Source organism: Notolepis coatsorum (genome assembly GCF_963971535.1).
Source record: "Notolepis coatsorum genome assembly, chromosome: 1".
Lineage (NCBI taxonomy): Eukaryota > Metazoa > Chordata > Actinopteri > Aulopiformes > Paralepididae > Notolepis > Notolepis coatsorum.
The window spans coordinates 220,920,401-220,941,741 of record NC_140165.1 but is presented as its reverse complement, the minus strand read 5'-3'; the positions used below and the strand labels follow the sequence as shown (position 1 = coordinate 220,941,741).

At 45.3% G+C, this 21,341-nt stretch overlaps 1 protein-coding gene across 1 annotated transcript in view; it reads right to left on the bottom strand.

Annotated features, from left to right (window-relative positions):
- The window catches only part of egfem1 (EGF-like and EMI domain containing 1), a gene marked incomplete at its 5' end in the record, with an annotated part of 232,652 nt that overhangs the window by 108,559 nt on the left and 102,752 nt on the right, over window positions 1-21,341 (bottom strand). The window contains 9 exons of the mRNA XM_084308959.1: window positions 3,278-3,409; window positions 5,409-5,630; window positions 6,311-6,433; window positions 7,002-7,124; window positions 7,656-7,793; window positions 12,875-12,997; window positions 15,405-15,527; window positions 17,168-17,293; window positions 19,160-19,282. Of these exons, the coding sequence (XP_084165085.1) occupies window positions 3,278-3,409; window positions 5,409-5,630; window positions 6,311-6,433; window positions 7,002-7,124; window positions 7,656-7,793; window positions 12,875-12,997; window positions 15,405-15,527; window positions 17,168-17,293; window positions 19,160-19,282 (1,233 nt within the window). The remainder of the gene's footprint in view (window positions 1-3,277; window positions 3,410-5,408; window positions 5,631-6,310; window positions 6,434-7,001; window positions 7,125-7,655; window positions 7,794-12,874; window positions 12,998-15,404; window positions 15,528-17,167; window positions 17,294-19,159; window positions 19,283-21,341) is intronic.

The window sequence follows — 21,341 nt, the reverse complement described above, 5'->3', positions numbered from 1 at the left end:
CTCGTACACCTACTGTGAATTGTACCTAAACTGCACCTCGTCCATTTATGCCTTGCACTATATAGTATTGTATATTAGTACACTGCACAGTATTGTATATTGTATGGTAACTACGTCTACGAACATTGTACATATGTCTAAACTGAACACTGTGACCTCTTTTTTTTTCTTCTAATTTTTACTATGTTTTTATTTCATACTTATCTTGTCATGCACAGTCTCTGGAGCGCAACAGTAAGAAGCATTTTGTACAAAAGTATTCTGTACTTCTGTATGACAACTATTAAAGAAACTTGAAACTTTCCACCCAAGTGGGAACCGGTTGAAAAGGAATCCCATCCTGAGTATGACACAAAAGCTAAATGGCCACCATGTGTGAATAATGTTCAACGAACTGCAAGTTAAATAGCAGAATAAAACGTTCGCCCATTCTCTCTATGCTTGACGATGTTGGAAGGTCACAGATAGGAACCAGCAGTGTCAGACTGTGGTTGTACTGGGCAGCTCCTAGTGGTCAACAGTGTCAGACTGTGGTCGTACTGGGCAGCTCCTAGTGGTCAACAGTGTCAGACTGTGGTCGTACTGGGCAGCTCCTAGTGGTCAACAGTGTCAGACTGTGGTCGTACTGGGCAGCTCCTAGTGGTCAACAGTGTCAGACTGTGGTCGTACTGGGCAGTTCCTAGTGGTCAACAGTGTCAGACTGTGGTCGTACTGGGCAGCTCCTAGTGGTCAACAGTGTCAGACTGTGGTCGTACTGGGCAGCTCCTAGTGGCCAACAGTGTCAGACTGTGGTCGTACTGAGCAGCTCCTAGTGGTCAACAGTGTCAGACTGTGGTCGTACTGGGCAGCTCCTAGTGGTCAACAGTGTCAGACTGTGGTTGTACTGGGCAGCTCCTAGTGGTCAACAGTGTCAGACTGTGGTTGTACTGGGCAGCTCCTAGTGGTCAACAGTGTCAGACTGTGGTTGTACTGGGCAGCTCCTAGTGGTCAACAGTGTCAGACTGTGGTTGTACTGGGCAGCTCCTAGTGGTCAACAGTGTCAGACTGTGGTTGTACTGGGCAGCTCCTAGTGGTCAACAGTGTCAGACTGTGGTTGTACTGGGCAGCTCCTAGTGGCCAACAGTGTCAGACTGTGGTCGTACTGGGCAGCTCCTAGTGGTCAACAGTGTCAGACTGTGGTTGTACTGAGCAGCTCCTAGTGGTCAACAGTGTCAGACTGTGGTTGCACTGGGCAGCTCCTAGTGGTCAACAGTGTCAGACTGTGGTCATACTGGGCAGCTCCTAGTGGTCAACAGTGTCAGACTGTGGTTGTACTGGGCAGCTCCTAGTGGTCAACAGTGTCAGACTGTGGTTGTACTGGGCAGCTCCTAGTGGTCAACAGTGTCAGACTGTGGTTGTACTGGGCAGCTCCTAGTGGTCAACAGTGTCAGACTGTGGTTGTACTGGGCAGCTCCTAGTGGTCAACAGTGTCAGACTGTGGTTGTACTGGGCAGCTCCTAGTGGTCAACAGTGTCAGACTGTGGTTGTACTGGGCAGCTCCTAGTGGTCAACAGTGTCAGACTGTGGTCATACTGGGCAGCTCCTAGTGGTCAACAGTGTCAGACTGTGGTTGTACTGGGCAGCTCCTAGTGGTCAACAGTGTCAGACTGTGGTCGTACTGGGCAGCTCCTAGTGGTCAACAGTGTCAGACTGTGGTTGTACTGGGCAGCTCCTAGTGGTCAACAGTGTCAGACTGTGGTTGTACTGGGCAGCTCCTAGTGGTCAACAGTGTCAGACTGTGGTTGTACTGGGCAGCTCCTAGTGGTCAACAGTGTCAGACTGTGGTTGTACTGGGCAGCTCCTAGTGGCCAACAGTGTCAGACTGTGGTTGTACTGGGCAGCTCCTAGTGGTCAACAGTGTCAGACTGTGGTCATACTGGGCAGCTCCTAGTGGTCAACAGTGTCAGACTGTGGTTGCACTGGGCAGCTCCTAGTGGTCAACAGTGTCAGACTGTGGTCATACTGGGCAGCGGCTCCCAGGTGTGAAAGTGTGTAACTGTGAGAATGTGAAGCAGAGCGTCTGTGCTCAGCAAACCCACCCGTGGCAAATAAAGGTAAAAACGAATAAAAAATAATAAAGAATGTTACCCATGTGTCCTTGTCTTATCTATACCGACGGCTACCCGACATTGTTCCCCAGGACCTCCTGATACAGTACGAGTTCCTCCTCCGAGCGTATCCCTCCCCCTGGGGGTGTGAATGTGAGACGCTCCACCACAGTGGCACGTTGCGTGACTGATCGGGTCTAATGGATTTATCCCCTCACGGCTCTGTGCTCATCATCATAGCCCCGGCCTGTCTACAGTAGATCCCCAGGCCAGAGACACCCATTCATCTTACGGCTGGATGGGAACACGGGCGCCTTCGCTCTCTAACCTACAGCGCGGCGCTGGACATCCCTGGCCCGAGGCTGCTCCTCCACTGTGGGTCTTGGCCCGGCTCCAGGAGGAGACAGATTGATTCCCCCGCTGGCCCTGTGTTCTAAAGACCATAAACAACCCAGACCGCTGCACGGTGGAGCGGACAGGTTATGATGTATGGGCCCTGATTGGATGCACACAGATACATACAGCGCGCGCACACACACACACACACACACACACACACACACACACACACACACAAGGAGCCCTCTCATTTCTCTCTCTCTCTCTCTCTCTCTCTCTCTCTCTCTCCCTCTCTCTCCCTCTCTCTCTCTCTCTCTCTCTCTCTCTAGACTAGCCTGCTCCACACAATGGATGCAACTGACAATGAGATCCTTTGCTGAATAGTAGACTGTACTGTTAAATGATGTTTCCCACATGCAGTCATGCAAGCGGAGCACCAGACATGTGCCTATCTTTTTTCAGTTAACAACTTATTCAGCATGGGGGTAAAAACATTAAAAAACAACAACGTTTTGATCTACTAAGACCAAACCGACTGATTAATCGACTGTAAGAGGACAGCCCTAATCTTCAGTATCATGTCCTTGCGATTATGTATGCTTGACGTGGAATGTAATTATTTGTGTGTGCGCACATATCCACGTGTGTTTACAAGAGCACTCACAAGAGCGCTAACCAACAATAATTAACCCTTTCACTACCACACTACAGAAGGTTAACCTTTCACTACCACACTACGGACAGTCAACCGTCTGTAGTGTGGTAGTAAAAGGTTTACCTTCTGCAGTGTGGTAGTGAAAGGGTTAACCTTCTGTATTGTCGCAGTGAAAGGGTTAACCATCGAGTCTTACTCTCATTACAGAGGATCCCAGACCAGCCAGGCTGGCAGTCACAGCGGTCCCTGGCTGTGTTACACACCCCTCCATTCACACAGTCCTCACAGCCCACACTGCAGTCCTCTCCAAACGAGCCGTCCAGACACACTGGGGAGGAAGACACAAGATGCATGGAGATATATATATATATATATATATATATATATATATATATATATATATATATATATATATATATATATATATATATATATATATATATTAAGGCTGTCAAATATATCGCGTTAATATCGCGTTAACTCCCGATTCTATTAATGCCACTAATTTTTTTAACTCAAGATTAACTAAAAAAAAAAAAAATTTTTTTTTTTTTTTTTTTTACTAGACTTCACTCAGGTGTATTATTGATGCTCTCATTGATACTATGTTTGTTTCTGAAGTGTGTGTGTGTGTGTGTGTGTGTGTGTGTGTGTGTGTGTGTGTGTGTGTGTGTGTGTGTGTGTGTGTGTGTGTGTGTGTGTGTGTGTGTGTGTGTGTGTGTGTGTGTGTGTGTGTGTGTGTGTGTGTGTGTGTGTGTGTGTGTGAGATATAGAGAGAGGGGGGTGAGAGAGATGAGGAAGGGGCAAAAGAGAAAAAGAGATGGGAGAGTGTGTGTGTGAGGGAGAGAGGGGGGTGTGTGATTAATCAGCCCTTGTGTGTGTGAATGTAACAAGTTCCTAACGTTTTCTTTCCCCTATTATTTCATGCACACTTTATTCATTGTTTTAAATTATTATTTTCTTTTAAGTTATTTTGTGCATCACTCTGTTTTGAATTTGATGCAAATTTGCAATGCATGAGGGTCATCCTTTTGTGTTAAATGGCTGCACAAAGCAAGCATTTGTTGACTCGCATGTTGATAAGAGTATTAAAACTTGGAACTTGAAAAACATCTGTTTAAGGTATAAAAAAAAAAAAAAAAAAATGCGATTAATTTGCGATTAATCGCGAGTTAACTATGGACAATCATGCGATTAATCGAGTTAAATATTTTAATCGTTTGACAGCACTAATATATATATATATATATATATACACAAACAAATAATTACTGGAACAGAGTAACTCCCTGGCTCTCACGCAAGCTATCAGCTTTGTTTAAAGAAAGGAATAATGTGTGATCTCGTGCCAGACACCCCGGAGATCCTTTGCATTGGATGAACTTCAGCTGTGAGAGAAGCCAAGTCAGATGATACCAAATGATGTTGGAAGGCAGTATATCAGTACATCAAACCCAATCAAAACCACTAATTCACTGCCCACACATATTCATTGTGATGACTTTGATTTATGATCATAATTACATTTAATCACCGATAATCACAGCACCACTTCAGCTATTACATTAGTTATGTAATATCTGCATTAGATAGGAAGAAAGACTGTGCTGCCCTTCCTGTAAATCTATATAAAGCACTTGATACAGTGGATCATCCCATGCTCTTACAAAGATGACCTAGTATTGGTTTGGATAGAAAGGTGTGTGATTGGTTTCAGAAGTATTTGTTTGAGAGGCGACAGTCAGGGAAATGCCCAGTCTGAATCTTTAACAAAAGGTGTGCCACAAGGTAACAATTTTGGATCATTAGAATTCTTGTTTTAAGAGGCATTTACAGTACACACAGCAGTAATATGCATTCTGATTACATTGTAACATTATAGTGAAATAGGGTAATCATTTAATTTCAACAGCACTGATTGTACTGTACTGTAAAGTGTCAGCAGCACTGATTGTACTGTACTGTAAAGTGTCAGCGCTGATTGTACTGTACTGTAAAGTGTCAGTGCTGATTGTACTGTACTGTAAAGTGTCAGCACTGATTGTACTGTACTGTAAAGTGTCAGCACTGATTGTACTGTACTATAAAGTGTCAGCACTGATTGTACTGTACTGTAAAGTGTCAGCACTGATTGTACTGTACTGTAAAGTGTCAGCACTGATTGTACTGTACTGTAAAGTGTCAGCACTGATTGTACTGTACTGTAAAGTGTCAGCACTGATTGTACTGTACTGTAAAGTGTCAGCACTGATTGTACTGTACTATAAAGTGTCAGCACTGATTGTACTGTACTGTAAAGTGTCAGCACTGATTGTACTGTACTGTACCTATGTGGCTGACCAGCCTCAGTTCTCCTCTAAGTTCTCTCTGGACCTCGCGTTCTTCATCGTAGTCATAGTCCTCACTGTCCTCCTGGTGGCTGTAGGGAGAGTGCAGGGCTGAGGTGTACTTCAGGAGCTGAGGAGGTCTGCGGAACAGCAGGTCTGGCAGCCTGTGGACCTCCAGCTCCTCCTCCTCCTCCTCCTCTTCATCCAGGTCACCGTACAGAGCTGGAGACACAGAATACAGGTTAAAGGTCAGGGTGACAAACACCCTTTACTTAATGTGTAAAACATTTTGGTTGTATTATTATTTATTTATGTTTATTTTTTATTTTTTATTATTTAAATCTGTATCCTTCCTATGTGAACCTGTTTTTGAAGTTAATTATTATTTTGTGTGGGGTGGGGTTAGGGGAGGGAGAACGGGGTGAAAATGTTTGCTGAATACTGCTCTGCTGATATGCATGTTGTAATTTGCAAACTAAAACCCAATAAATATATTGTTAAAAATAAAAAAATCAGGGTGACAGCTGGCTTTGATCATTCACAATTTATTCAACAATTGCCTGATAACTGACAATACTGAAGTGAAAGTGAATTTCTTAAAAATGTCTGTTAACAAAAGAATATGTAAGGCGTTGATGATTCACAATTGATTTGCCAATTTACTTTAAAATGTTGCCGTGAAACGGAATGTCTTAAAAATGTATGTGTCGACAAATTTATATTTTTAAAGAATTCTATGATGACACTGATTCGTTTAATTGACCTATCTCAAGCCCTACCCTCTTCTTTTAGTCCTCCAATCACAACTGTTGCTTCCCGGGTTTGAGATAGGTCCATTCTAGGTTAAAACAAACGCTAACGACTGCCATATTTGTATACACGGTTTAACCCAGGTCACTCACGGACGCAGGTGTGGTAGTCGCGGTCCAGTCGGAAGCCCAGTCGACAGAAACACTCGTAGGTTCCCAGGGTGTTGACACAGTGTTGTTCACAGCCAGACGTCTCAACCAGGCACTCGTCAATGTCTGAGAAGACAACACATAGCTCAGTGAACATTTTAATTATTAGTAACTGGGGCTAATATACAGTAATGCTAATATAAAGACATTATCAGCCGTTTTAAATTTACTACATGCTCAGGAGGAGCACCTAAGAAACAGTATGTGACAGATAAATGTGAGTTTACACGACCTGTGAGGCTGTAAAAGGTCTGTTTTTATACTCTAAGGTTTACAAACATATATTCCAAAGTTTAGTTTAGATGGTCTAGTAAATTCTGCATTGTATATAACACACTGCTACTGTATATTACACACTGCACTGCGAGTTTGAGTCGATCTCATAACCTATATTTCCATGTCATCCCCCCTCCTCTCTCTCATTCTCCCTCTCTCTCTCTCTCTCTCTCTCTCTCTCTCTCTCTCTCTCTCTCTCTCTCTCTCTCTCTCTCTCTTCTCTCTCTATATCTCTCTCTCTTTCTCTGCTACCACTCCCCACTGCACAGTATACTATCTAATAAAGCAGGGACTCCTTAAAATAATATTTAAACAATGTTTAAAACCCAAGGCAGTACTTAGGTTCTATCTTGCTTACCATCACAGCCACAGCCGTCTGGGTTTAGTCTGTGGCCGGCCTTGCAGCTGCACTCATATCCACCAGGGCTGTTCTTACAGAGATGACTGCAGCACGACTTGCCATTAGCACACTCATCACTGTCTGAGGAGAGACAGCACAGGATAAGTTAGAGAGAGAGAGAGAGAGAGAGAGAGAGAGAGAGAGAGAGAGAGAGAGAGAGAGAGAGAGAGAGAGAGAGAGAGAGAGAGAGAGAGAGAGAGAGAGAGAGAGAGAGGGGGGGGGGGGAGGGGGGGGGGGGAGTCAGATAGAGAAAGAGATAGAGTCAGGGGGAGAGAGAAAGAGAGTGAGAGGGAGAGGAGAGTCAGAGAGAGTGAGACAGAGAGAGAGAGAGAGAAGAGAGAGAGGGAAGGAGGAAGAGAAATAAAAAAGACAGAAAGAAAGAAGAAAGAAAGAAAGAAGAAAGAAGAAGAAAGAAAGAAAGAAAGAAAAGAAAGAAAGAAAAGAAAGAAAGAAAGAAAGAAAAGAAAGAAAGAAAGAAAGAAAGAAAGAAAGAAAGAAAGAACGAAAGAAAGGAGAGAAGAGAAGAGAGAGAAAGAAAGAGAAAAGAGAGAGAGAGAGAGCACCAATGAAAAACAGGAATGAGATCCAGAAGTTGGGAGCGTGACGACTTACCTACACAGGTCTTGCCGTCCTCCGCTAGCTGGTAACCCTGGTTACAGGAGCAGCGGGGGCCGTTGGTGGTGTGTTCACAGTGATGGGAGCATCCGCCGTTGCTCTTCTCACAGCTGTTTACAATCTCCATCTCAATGCCTACAGGGGGAAGGAAACAAACACCATGGACCACCAGCGAATTATGAGGACACATGGATGCTGGGCTATCTGACCTCCACACCAGCCCTGTTATGGTAGCAGCCATTCTGGCTAGACACTATTTTACACTAGTCTGGCGTATACATTATTAGCCACATGCTAATAAAATGTCTGTCCCTGCATACAGATAGCATATAGCTCTTGTAGAAATATAGTAGACAGAAAGGACAGTTCCTTGTGAAACTAATATGGCTGCCATAGTCTTTTGATAATGTTCAATTGGCACTGTTTCATGTTTGTAAAGAACGTTGTAAGCACAAAGACTTTGGACGTTTGGAATGTAAAACTGCTGCTGCTGAAATATGAACCAGAATTATGCAGTTACCATAGTAACACGTCATCATTCTCAGCCTCAATCACTCTGCCAACTATGACTGATTGATTGATCACAACAAAAACACAAGGAGTAAATAATAATAATAATAATAATAATAATTCATTTATTTTGTAAAGCGCTTTTCAAAGACCCAAAGTCGCTGACAATAGGCAAAAAAAAGAAACAAAGAAAAACAAAGAAACAGAACCACAGGAACGGAGGACAATAAGAATACACAGGAAACCACGAGTAACGGATAACAAATACGGGAGTGAGTAGGGGAGACAGTCGGGAGGAGAGTAAGGGAAAACCAAGGGGGGTGGGGGGGGGGGCAGGAGAGGAGAGAACGTGGGGCAGGGGAAATGGTGGCGAGTTGGAGGAGGGTGGTTATGGGTAAGGAAGGTTGAATGCTTGGGAGAACAGGTAGGTTTTGAGTCTGGATTTGAAGGTGGAGGAGAGTGAGGAGAGTCTCTGATGGTCTGAGGGAGGGAATTCCAGAGTCGGGGTGCAGCTTGTGAGAAAGCCCGGTCACCGGCGAAACGTTTGAGTTTGGATGACGGGACAGTGATGGAAAGAGTGGAAGAGGACCGGAGGGAATGGGTGGGGCAGTAGGGGAGAAGGAGGTCAGTCAGGTAGGGGGGGGGCCAGGCTATGGAGGATTTCAAGGTGAGGAGTAGTGTTTTGAAGTTGATGCGTTCCTTGATCGGGAGCCAGTGGAGGGAGTGGAGGACAGGAGTGATGTGTTCGCGGGACCGGGTGTTAGTGAGGAGGCGGCCGGCTGAGTTTTGGACCATCTGCAGTTTATGGAGGGAGCGGGAGGTGATGCCAGTGAGGAGGGAGTTACAGTAGTCCAGGCAGGACGAGATGAAGGCGTGTATGAGGGATTCAGCAGCAGGGGGGGAGAGGCAGTGACGGATTTTGGCAATGTTGCGGAGGTGAAAATATGAAGTTTTGACAATGGAGCGAACATGGGGGTCAAATGAGAGGGTGGGGTCGAGGATGACACCGAGGTTGCGGACTAGGGGGGAGGGGGTGATGGTGGAGTCATTGATGGTGAGTGTGATGGGTCCGGATCTGGTGAGGGTGGTGTTGGTGCCGATGATGAAGAGTTTTGTCTTGTCGCTATTTAATTTGAGGAGGTTATGGGTCATCCAGGTTTGTAGTTCAGTGATGCAGGATTCAATATGACTGAGGGGAGGGCTGTGGGGGGATTGTGTAGTGATGTAAATTTGGGTGTCATCAGCATAGCAGTGGAAGTTGAGGTTGTATTTGCGAATGATGTGACCGAGGGGGAGAATGTAGCAGATGAAGAGCAGGGGGCCTAGGACTGAGCCTTGGGGGACACCCTGTGTGACTGGGGAGGGGGAAGAGGTGTGGCCGGAGAGGGAGATAAATTGATGTCTGTCAGTGAGGTAGGAGCAGGCAGGCAGGCACTCAGAGTAGAGAATGCTTCCAGAGAAAAATGCCCCAATTAAACTTTAAACACGATTTATCACGGCTTGAATTTTCTGCGCAATATCCAGTATGACTGCGGATCTCCGGTATTCATCTGCCTGGTACGCAGAGAGTCTCTGAAGCAGTTCAATGTGGCAGGCTTCAATCCTAGCTAGTGCCAGAGCCAGGGATTGGAGTCCTTCCAAAATCTTCTTTAAACAAATCCAGCCCCAGATAGCGATCGCTCCCAAACCGATAAGCATGAAAGCGAAAATCCAAATATCCTCAACATCTTCAATTTCAAGAGGGTAGACACAGATAGCATTCCAATTTCCTTCAAGAGTCTATAGAGTAACCAGATTGAAATGTTCTGAGCGGGCAGAGCGGATCAGCCGCATTCTGCTTCCTCAAAGAAAATATGCGACCCACAGCAGAAAGTGACCAGCTTATTAGATCCATATCGAGTAGGTTTGCTGAGTTGAGTCGTCTGACTGGAGTAGGGTCGACACGGCACAAAGACAGGTCTTCAGGAAGGCAGATAAGGGCAGCTCAGTAAGAGAGGGAAAACAAATGCGACTGTCTCTGGGAAAGGAGGAGGAGGAAGGAAGATATCTACTTAATCTAAATTGAGGAACTATATAGATAGTTGCTCTCAGGGTGTTATGGTTTGTAACCGACCCCAATCGCACAACACAAGACAGGTATGAGAGTAAGCCAAGAACTGGGCATTTATTGAAACACACAGAAAACGGCACTGTCCCTTTAAGGGAGAACACAAATTACTGGAAAACAAGAAATGGGAAAAAGGCACAGTGCCTTTAGGAGGCGAGCTGGCTAAGGGGAAGGCTAAGGGAACAGGACCAGGGCAAGGGACAAGGGCAGGAACAGGGAGGACTAGGAGGACTGGACGGGATGACTAGGAGGACTAGGAGGACTGGACAGGGAGGGCTAGGAGGATTAGAGAGGGAAAACAGGGACAGAGGCTCGCGGAGGCGGGCTGGGGAGAGGGAGGACTGGAAGGACTAGACAGGGAGGACTAGGATGACTAGGAGGACTGGAAGGACTGGACAGGGAGGACTAGGAGGTCTAGACGGACTGGACGGACTGGACAGGGAGGACTAGAGAGGGGAAACAGGGACAGAGGCCCGCGGAGGCGGGCTGGGGACAGAGAGGACTAGGAGGGCTAGAAGGACTGGACAGGGAGGACTAGGAGGACTAGAAAGTGGAAAACAGACAAAGACTGGGAAACAAGCATTAGAAGAATGTTGCTGCTCTGCAGCTTCTCCCGGGAAGGTTCGTCTGAGGAATCAGACAGTGACGTCAGAGCCGCTCTGCAGAATCCTCTCGGCAGCTCTCCGAGGTGGTAAACGGGACAGAGAGGGAGAGAGAGAGCGAGTTAGCTCAGAGTACAGTTGGGAACAGGGCAGGTGACAGGAGAAGTGACTTGTCCCAAAACAGATACTCCAGTGACTGAATCTTCGGTGTAATACACACTGTGAGTAAAGTCCAACAACAATCCACGTGATAGAATCTTCGGTGCAAATAGACACAGTGAGCGAAGTTCCAATAATAATCCAAGGTGATAATATCTTCGGTGCAAATACACACAGTGAGCAAAGTTCAAGCAAATATTATCCCAAATGAACAATCCAAAAAAGCAGGCACAGGGTGAGTGACAGTCTGAACAAAAGCAGGATCTCTTCAGTGTTTAAACAACACATGAAAAACGATAGGGTCAAAAGACAGTCTTGCAAAACTCACCCTGGCGCTGTGCGTAAAGAGAGCAGGATCAAAACAGGGCGAGCGCGTCGTTACGGGGAACGGGTTGTCCAAGCGGGGGTCTGAGTGGTGCGCGACTGCTTGGAGTACGCGCCGGTACGGAGAGCGCATCTGGCTCGGAGGTCTGGATGCGCGTCTGGATGCGCGTCTGGAGTGAAGAGCGCGTCTGCTGCGCGGAGGTCTGGATGCGCGTCTGGATGCGCGTCTGGAGTGAAGAGCGCGTCTGCTGCACGGAGGTCTGGATGCGCGTCTGGATGCGCGTCTGGAGTGAAGAGCGCGTCTGCTGCGCGGAGGTCTGGATGCTGCGCGTCAGCTTGGAGTACGCGCCGGTACGGAGAGCGCATCTGGCTCGGAGGTCTGGATGCGCGTCTGGATGCGCGTCTGGAGTGAAGAGCGGGTCTGCTGCGCGGAGGTCTGGATGCGCGTCTGGATGCGCGTCTGGAGTGAAGAGCGCGTCTGCTGCGCGGAGGTCTGGATGCGCGTCTGGATGCGCGTCTGGAGTGAAGAGCGCGTCTGCTGCGCGGAGGTCTGGATGCGCGTCAGCTTGGAGTACGCGCCGGTACGGAGAGCGCATCTGCTGCGCGGAGGTCTGGAGTGGAACACCGGAATACCTCCCGTAGAGGTTTAGAGAGCGCAGTACGGTGTCTCCTTCCAGGCAAACGGCGAACAGGTGGCGAAGGCTTGAGCGCATCTGGCGCGGAGGTCTGGGGTGGAACACTGGAATACCTCCCGTAGAGAATTAGGGAGCGCAGTACAATCTCTCCCTCCAGGCAACGGCGACAGGTGGCCAAAGCTTGCACCTCGTCTCACGCCGGAGATAAAACAGCATACAGACAGAAACAGAACTCCCGTAGGAGCCTACAGACAGAGAACCTCCCGAAGGAGTTAGGTGATAGAGATATGATACGGAACGACCCGACAAGGCCAGAGGGGAAGAGCGAGGTACTTAAAGCCCAAAGGGGTGCTAATTAGAATACACAACAGGTGCGTGAAGGTAATTGATAATTTAACTAGAAGTGTGTGTTCGGCACCAGACCAATCAAACACATCATGACAGGTAGTCCAAGGGTGTGGCTGCTGAAGAGCAAACGAGAGTAACGAACGCGAGGGTGGGGGCTAGTGAGGTGAGGAGACAGGGAATTAAAGGTCAAGGGAAAAGGCGAACCTCACACAGGGAATGTTTTGATTTATTCAAAACTAAAAATAATGGACTAGATAAGCTGTGCTTCCTTTTGCCCCTTCTCCAACTCATCCTTGTTTGCTTTTCTATCGATGAAGACCATTTACATTGTGTCTTTTCTGTGAAGCGTACTGTATGTTTGTTGTGTTCGAGAAAAATAAAGATCAAAAGAAATCAAAAAGAAAATCTAAAGAAAATTCTACGTTTTGTCCTCGCGAGAGAAACATTAGTGGACGCATGGATAGGTTGTGAGTGTGAATCTCTCGTGAACAGCTGACACCATGTGAGGAGGAGGGCTGGTCTTGTACTCACGGTAGCACTGTTTGCCATCAGCGCCCAGCTCAAAGCCTGGGTTACACACACAGCTGAAGGAGCCTGGCGTGTTCACACAGCGATGGGAGCACCTGGCCCGGCCTGAGCTGCACTCATCGACGTCTACAGGACACACACACACACACACACACACACACACACACACACACACACACACACACCACACACACACACACACAGTAGCGTAAGTGTAAGTATGCAATATACACACACACACATGTACACAATCCATCAACATTAATGTCCTGAATGTTAAAGTGTTGAAAATGTTGGAAATCCGTTTTCTTGTCCTGCTTGACTTGCATGACTAATCTGCTTAACCTACAGGTCTAGACACCGCTCAAAGGGTCACAGGGTCAGTACACACACATACTAACACGCACACACACACACACACACACACACACACACACACACACACACACACACACAGCTGAGCTTCAGGTCTCCTCTGTCACTTGGCATGGGTTATTTAAAACACACACAACAAAACTGTGTGCAAACATACGAATGCACACACACAAACACACACACATGCACACGCATACACTCAAACACACGCGCACGCGCACACACACACACACACACATAGTAAATCAGTCAATTATAGACAGCTTCAACTTAACAACATAAAACAAACTTAAACATTATTGATTATTTCTTGATTTCCTATTGATTTCTTATCATTTCTAAAATAATATGGATGGGTCAGTTCTATCATAGAACCACTGTAACTAGAATAATATGGATGGGTCAGTTCTATCATAGAACCACTGTAACTAGAATAATATGGATGGGTCAGTTCTATCATAGAACCACTGTAACTAGAATAATACGGATGGGTCAGTTCTATCATAGAAATACAAATGGCCTTGTAAGAAGTAACATTGTAATGAATAACATCCTCTGATAACTCTAGCACTGCAACAGGAAATAAACTGCAGTCCAGGCTGTTTCCTAGCTGTTCCCTAGCAACACACTGAGACATCTATGAAATAAAGCCAATAAAGCCAACGCCAATGACAGAATTCATCACTGGTTTTACAGAATAAATCATAGGTCTGGGTCCATACGAATAAAGAGTGCTGATTTGAGACCAGTTTAACCGGGAAAGTCGTGCGTTCATGTGACCTGACCACTAATCCTAGATCAGCATTCCTGCTCTGCGTTATGCCTACTGGCTCTGATGTACAAATCAATGCTATTTATTGAGGTAATAGAAAATAAAGCAAACGTTTTCCCTGCTTTATGAAGGAGGTGCAGAGAGAATGTGAGAGTGGTGGATATTGAGTAGGGGCTGTTTCCTTTCAAACAGCCAGCTATCAAATATTGAGACTTTACTGGGGTAGATGTGCTTACTTAGGAGAATTTGGTACCATTATGATTTATGGTGAGATCATAAATGTCTACCTCTCTTAAACTATTCTACATTTCTTGGACGGCATTTTTCGAGCTACGGTTTGAAATCTGAGCATTGAGGCTTGTGTGTGTGTGTGTGTGTGTGTGTGTGTGTGTGTGTGTGTGTGTGTGTGTGTGTGTGTGTGTGTGTGTGTGTGTGTGCGCACACGTGCACATGTGCATCTAAGAGAGAGAGAGAGAGAGAGAGAGAGAGAGAGAGAGAGAGAGAGAGCGAGAGAGAGAGAGAGAGAGAGAGAGAGAGAGAGAGAGAATGAGCTTTTTCTGTGTGTGTACAGTGCTATAGCTGTAGGGTACAAGGTTTTCCAAATAACAGTGCAGGAAACAGGGATGTATAATGTGTAAATGTGGATGTGTGTATTTACATCAATGTGTTATCATTTGTATAAAAATATGGTATAGGTCGTATTTTCGCATTTTTGGACAAACGTATGTCAGGAGGACTGACATTTTCCTGTTTAGGGTCGGGTTCAGGAAAAAGAGTGAAGGTTAAGGGTAACGGGTAGGTTTAGTTTAGGTAGGTAGATAAGTAGAACCAGCAGGTTAAATACATTATTTTAAACTCAATGTCAATGGTTAGTGCTTGTATTATCTTAGTACTTACTTACCATGACAGGTATTGTACTGTATTATCTTAGTACTTACTTACCATGACAGGTATTGTACTGTATTATGTTAGTACTTACCATGACAGCTCTTGTACTGTATTATGTTAGTACTTACCATCACAGCTCTTGTACTGTATTATGTTAGTACTTACCATCACAGCTCTTGTACTGTATTATGTTAGTACTTACCATCACAGCTCTTGTACTGTATTATGTTAGTACTTACCATCACAGCTCTTGTACTGTATTATGTTAGTACTTACCATCACAGCTCTTGTACTGTATTATGTTAGTACTTACCATGACAGCTCTTGTACTGTATTATGTTAGTACTTACCATCACAGCTCTTGTACTGTATTATGTTAGTACTTACCATGACAGCTCTTGTACTGTATTATGTTAGTACTTACCATGACAGCTCTTGTACTGTATTATGTTAGTACTTACCATGACAGCTCTTGTACTGTATTATGTTAGTACTTACCATCACAGGTCTTGCCGTCTCTAGACAATGTGAAGCCAGGTCTACAACTGCACACAGCCACAGCGTCCTCAGAACGACACAACTGGGAGCAGCCTCCATTCCTCTCCCTACAGTGGTCCCTCACTGACACACACACACACACACACACACACACACACACACACACACACACACACACACACACACACACACACACACGCACACGAACACGCACACACACACACACACACGAACACGCACACACACACGTAAACGTACACACACACACACAGATGAGACACACACACACACACGCACACACACACACACACACACACACGCACACGAACACGCACACACACACACACACACACACACGAACACGCACACACACAGATGAGACAGACAGGCGGTAAAGCAGTGGTAAAGCAGCAGGCCAGGTCGGCCCAGTAGGTGACTTTATGACCTCTATGTTTCTGACGGTAACTTCAGAGAGACAGTAAATCTGACTCATGTATCCTGGCAAGGACAACAATTTAAAACAGTCTCCAGGACTTGGGTACATGTACTAATTATTCCATACTTTACTGCCATGTCAACTGAGATGACGGGCATTTGCTTCAATGTAACTCAGTGTTGTAAACAAAAAAAGAAAATTATAATAAAATAGCAGACAACACAATATACCAAACATATGCACAGTCATGAACTCACAGCTATACTGTAGGTACAGCGTAGGACAAACAGAAAAGTATAAATAATTGTACATCTCATAGTGTACACTTCCATTCCAAGCTACTACACAGTGCACTCTCCTGATAGGAAAGTGCTACTGCACATGATACCTCTCACTTCCCAGTGGTACATTAAGATAGTATGCATTAGATATTCTCTAAGAAATCTCTGAACACCTTTTTTGACATTATGCATTATGCATTCTGTAGCGTCTGTGTGTGTGTGTGTGTGTGTGTGTGTGTGTGTGTGTGTGTGTGTGTGTGTGTGTGTGTGTGTGTGTGTGTGTGTGTGTGTGTGTGTGTGTGTGTGTGTGTGTGTGTGTTCTGTCTTTGTTTTTGTTCCTAGGGAGGTTTTAATGCCATTCAAAACAAAGCAGACTAAGCACACACAAAGCAGAGCTAGACTGTTTTCCTTGTATGCAATGAAAACCTGTTGGGGAAATTAATTTAATCTGGTGTTTAAAGGCTCAATCAGTGATCCAAACATAAACAAATGGGTAACTCCACCACCAAGAATTAAGAAATGTGTTTTCAGACAGTAGTTGATTGACTGAGATAGTATTTGCTGTATTCTGTGGCTGTAAAAGGTTTGTTTAAATTGATAATGTTTGTAAACATTGGAGTTAAGCGGATCTATATCGCAATTTATGGAATAATGGAAATAGTGCCTTTTCTATCTACAGATCAAACTTTTTCATGGATCGAGGCCTTAAAGAAAAGTTACAACATTATGGGAAATGCGCTTACCGACTTCTCCAGACAAGAAGATAAGATACCAATTTCCTCTGAGCTGATCCGTATTCCATGTCTATTCAGTTGTGTTAAGCTAGGCTAGCTTGCAGCCGGATAGCTTTCCACTGAACGCACAGAGAGACTGTGGAGAAGACGGTAATCGCATTTCCCATAATGTTGGCGTGTTCCTTTAAACAGTGAAAACCTTGGCGTGCCAGTGGATGTCTGCGTGCCAGTGGATGTCTGCGTGCCAGTGGATGTCTGCGTGCCAGTGGATGTCTGCGTGCCAGCGAGGACACGCGCCAGGAGGGAACTTACCCTCACAGTGCTTCCCATCTCTCTTCAGCTCGTAGTTCCTCCTACATTCACACTTGTAGTGGTTGTTTCCCAGGTCCAAACACCTGTGCTCACATCCGCCGTTTTTCACAGAGCAGGAGTTCACGGCTTCACAACACAAGAGACAGACAGACAGACAAACGCAAGTTGTACAAACATGTAAGAGATCATTGGTTTGGATCAGAGACATCCCTCTCCTTTTGGAGGCGCTAAGAGAGGATTTGCCACTCAAACCCCACAAATTAAGACAATTAAAAGATTTCTTGATTATCCGCTTATCCATTTAGAAAGGTACTTTCTTCTTAATCGCCCCCTCTCCCTTCCCAATGGTGGGAGCTCCTAACGGGAGGTGGGGGCCCCCGGGAGGTGGGGGCCCCAGGCACAGTGCTTGATGTGTTTGTAGGACAGGACGGCTCTGGCTTTGATACTGTATATCCACTAAAATGACCATTTAACCAGTCACTGATTTGGCACTAGAGTGGCTGCAAGTGCCAGTTTATGAGTGGGGGACGGGGGAAGATATATTGAATTGTTGGAACTCTATAACGGTTTTCACACCTCCAGCGGCACTGTGGCCCTGTGATGATGGGAGAAGCCCTGGGCAGCAGCTGGACACTGGAAAAACGATCTCCAAGCCGTTCCAACGGGTTACCCCTTGGTTTACAGTCTAATGATCTTTCCATTCCTATTTATATTCCCATGATTTAATGTTGTGTTGAATAAGGAAGTCAGCCCTGTGCCTTTTGGGTGCTCTAAACGCAGACACGATGGCACAGGCGGGCCATAAAACTGGGGGAAACAGATCATTTTAACTGTGATGACTTCAGCAGATACAATTAGAAACCCATTTGCCTCCTACCCTTACCCCTGCTACCAACGCTAGAGTCAACAAGGGGGGGGGGGGGGGGGGGGGGGGGGGGGGGGGTGTATAGAGAAAAGTGGGTCACACAGGCCACTCACTGGCAGGCATTTTGCACACCGCACTTGTCCTCTGACCAGCCTCAAACCACATACTGTACCCTCCACTCACCAGCATCACGTGAGACAGTGAAGCAGAGGTATTTCATCTTAGGGGTGAGTTTTACTATGTGGTTTGAACCTCACTACAGTTCTCCTAAGTTACAGTGAAAACCACAGATGGCGAAAATGCTGATGTGAGAGGGTTTGGCATCAGTTCTGTTGACACAAAATATGGAACGCAAAATACGAAATGCTTAAAGAACACGGGTCCCCGGGAGCAACTGAGAGGAAACGTTTTCTGATACATCGCCGTGTGTTTTGATCGTGACTGAAAATCTGCGTGGAATGTTCTACACTGACTCTCCCCTGAGCTGCTCGTTTAGGACCCAAAATAGTCCGCAGGCTTGTTTCCTTTCATTCCCCATATGACAGGATTCCTGTTTGGTTTCAAAGAGCCCGGGGGCCTCAGGGGCCGAACTGAATCTCGTAGTTATGCCCCCCCCCCCCCCCCCCCCCCCCCGGACCTGGATGATAGCGGAGGGATGGTATCACATGCTTTCGGAGCTCTTTCGCATTCTGAACGCGGGCCATTCCAGACACATACCAGAGACATTCTCTCTTTTTATCAAGGCACGAGCCAATCAGGTTCCCCCGAGGACTTACACGAGGACTTACACGAGCCAATCAGGTTCCCCCGAGGACTTACACGAGGACTTATACGAACCAATCAGGTTCCCCCGAAGACTTAAACGAGCCAATCAGGTTCCCCCCGAGGACTTACACAGGCAGCAGATGTTCACAAGCGCCATAAGGGCATTTTCTTGCATCAGAGCGGGAAGCTGTCTTGGTGTTTATAAGAGCTAGGGCTGGGCGGTGTAACCGAAATATCATATCATGACCCCTTATAGTTGATGAACTATATATATATGTATACTGTGTATATATATATATATATGAAATACATATATAGTTAGAACTGTAGACCACAATGGAAGATATTCTGTTCATGCTCACCGATGCAGGTGCGCCCGTCGCTGTGCAGGCGGAATCCCTGGCTGCACTCACAGTGGTGGGAGCCCGGGGTGTCGACGCACGTCTGCTGGCAGCCTCCATTCAGCTCCTCACATTCATTCACATCTACACACACACACACACACACACACACACACACACACACACACACACACACACATACACACACACACACACACACACACACACACACACACACACACACACGCACGCACACACACACACACACACACACACACACACACACAAAAACACACACACACACATTTAGAATCTTTATTTATGTCCACATAAAGACAATGTTTAAAGGACACAAATATTATCAGTGCACTTGTACATTGTGGGGTTATTCTGATACAATCGTGCCCAAATTGACAATGGCAACCAAAGTTACACACACACACATGGATGATGAACCTGACAATCTACACACAGCTCATGGATACAGATAGCAGCGTCTTCACCAAATTGCCCGGCTGCCAATAATTGCTGACACTGAGCAATATCTTGCTAATTGTTTGGCTCTTCTCTTCGGAAGACCGGCCATCTGAAGGCCTCTAACACACAACTTATGGACATGACCCAGGCTTCCAAATATGAAGACTAAAAGTTTACAGTTGTAGCCGAGTTGTGATATGGTATGGTCTAACAGTTGATATTTTAACATTTTGGTTGTGAAGGCTTCCTCTAGACCAGGGGTCGGCAACCCTAGGCACGCGTGCCTGCATAGGCACGCGGGGGCATTTGCATAGGCACAGGGGGCAGCAGTAAAAAAAAAAAAAAAAAAAAAAAAAAAAAAAAATTTTTTTTTTTTTTGCTCTGAAATATTATAGTGAAATATTTTGCACTGTTGTCGCATTTATCTTGTTGAAATCCTCCCACAGGTTCTTTTTACTACCATATATTTAATTGAGACCCTTTATTTGTTTATTATTTCAATTTAGCTGGAAATACATTGCTACATCATTCAGTAACATTTGCAGAGCCTTATAACAAAAACATTATTACGGTCACCATTGTGACCAGTGGGATTAATCAACAATTTTTATTATTTATTTGTCTATTTCATTGAACATTGCACATGTTAAAAGCCATTTTTTTTTACTCAAAATGTGAGTATTACCAAGTCAACTTGTGTTCTTAAAACAATGACAATAAACATAGTTTTATTAGGTTGAAATAATGTGGTTGTGTATTTATTTGTCTGTTAACTTATTATGGATTGAAAACTGAAAGCCTTAATGCACAGTAACTGAACTCAATATTTTTAAGTTCTGGTAACTTATTATTATTTTTTTTTTTACAGTGTAGTCTTGCGATCAATCAAAACTTATTTACACGATATACCTCACATTCACCCTCCATTCACATCCTGGTGTTCTCCTGGTGTTCTCCATTAGGCCCTGTAGGTGGAGCTATGACAGCACACGTACAGTACACACACCGATGGTGTGTGATGTGTCCAAAAATGAATGGGCAAATGTGAGTGAAATGGTCGCACTGTATGCAGCTGTTTGTCTGCATTGCATTCCCCCCCCCCCCCCAAACTCAGATTTAGGGTTGATACAACCATCATAATAATATTGTTAATAATAACAATAACAATAATGATGTAATAATGTAAAGATTATCATTAAAAATACCTGATTATCAGAAAAAAAGATTACGATGCATGTAATATTGTTGAGGCACACTAGTTACAACTATATTTGAAACAGGCACTCCATGTCAAAAAGGTTGCTGACCCCTGCTCTAGACTGTAGTCAAACGTACAGCCAACTTCTAGGATGAGAACCTCTCTGTTATTCTCATTAACAATAACAACATCGGGGGTGTTTGCTGAAATATCACAGTGAATTGTCCCTACACAGATTGAGCATATATGGCTTCACACTGGTGTGCTTATACAGCTTATATGTTGCAGGTGACCCGAGTGTGGAGCTGACACTGTCTGCAATCAGATCCACGATCCTATCATGCCTACAAATGTAAAGCCCTTTGTATGCATGACAGCCATTGAGTATGTGAGACATGGTTTCTGTTGTCTGTTCGTGACCATGGTGTATGCAGTGTGGGCTATGGCTGCCAGTGAACCAGATGGAAAGGTTGAGCATCGATGGTAAAACCTGTAGCCTAGCTTTTAGAGTGAAAATGATGATGCTCT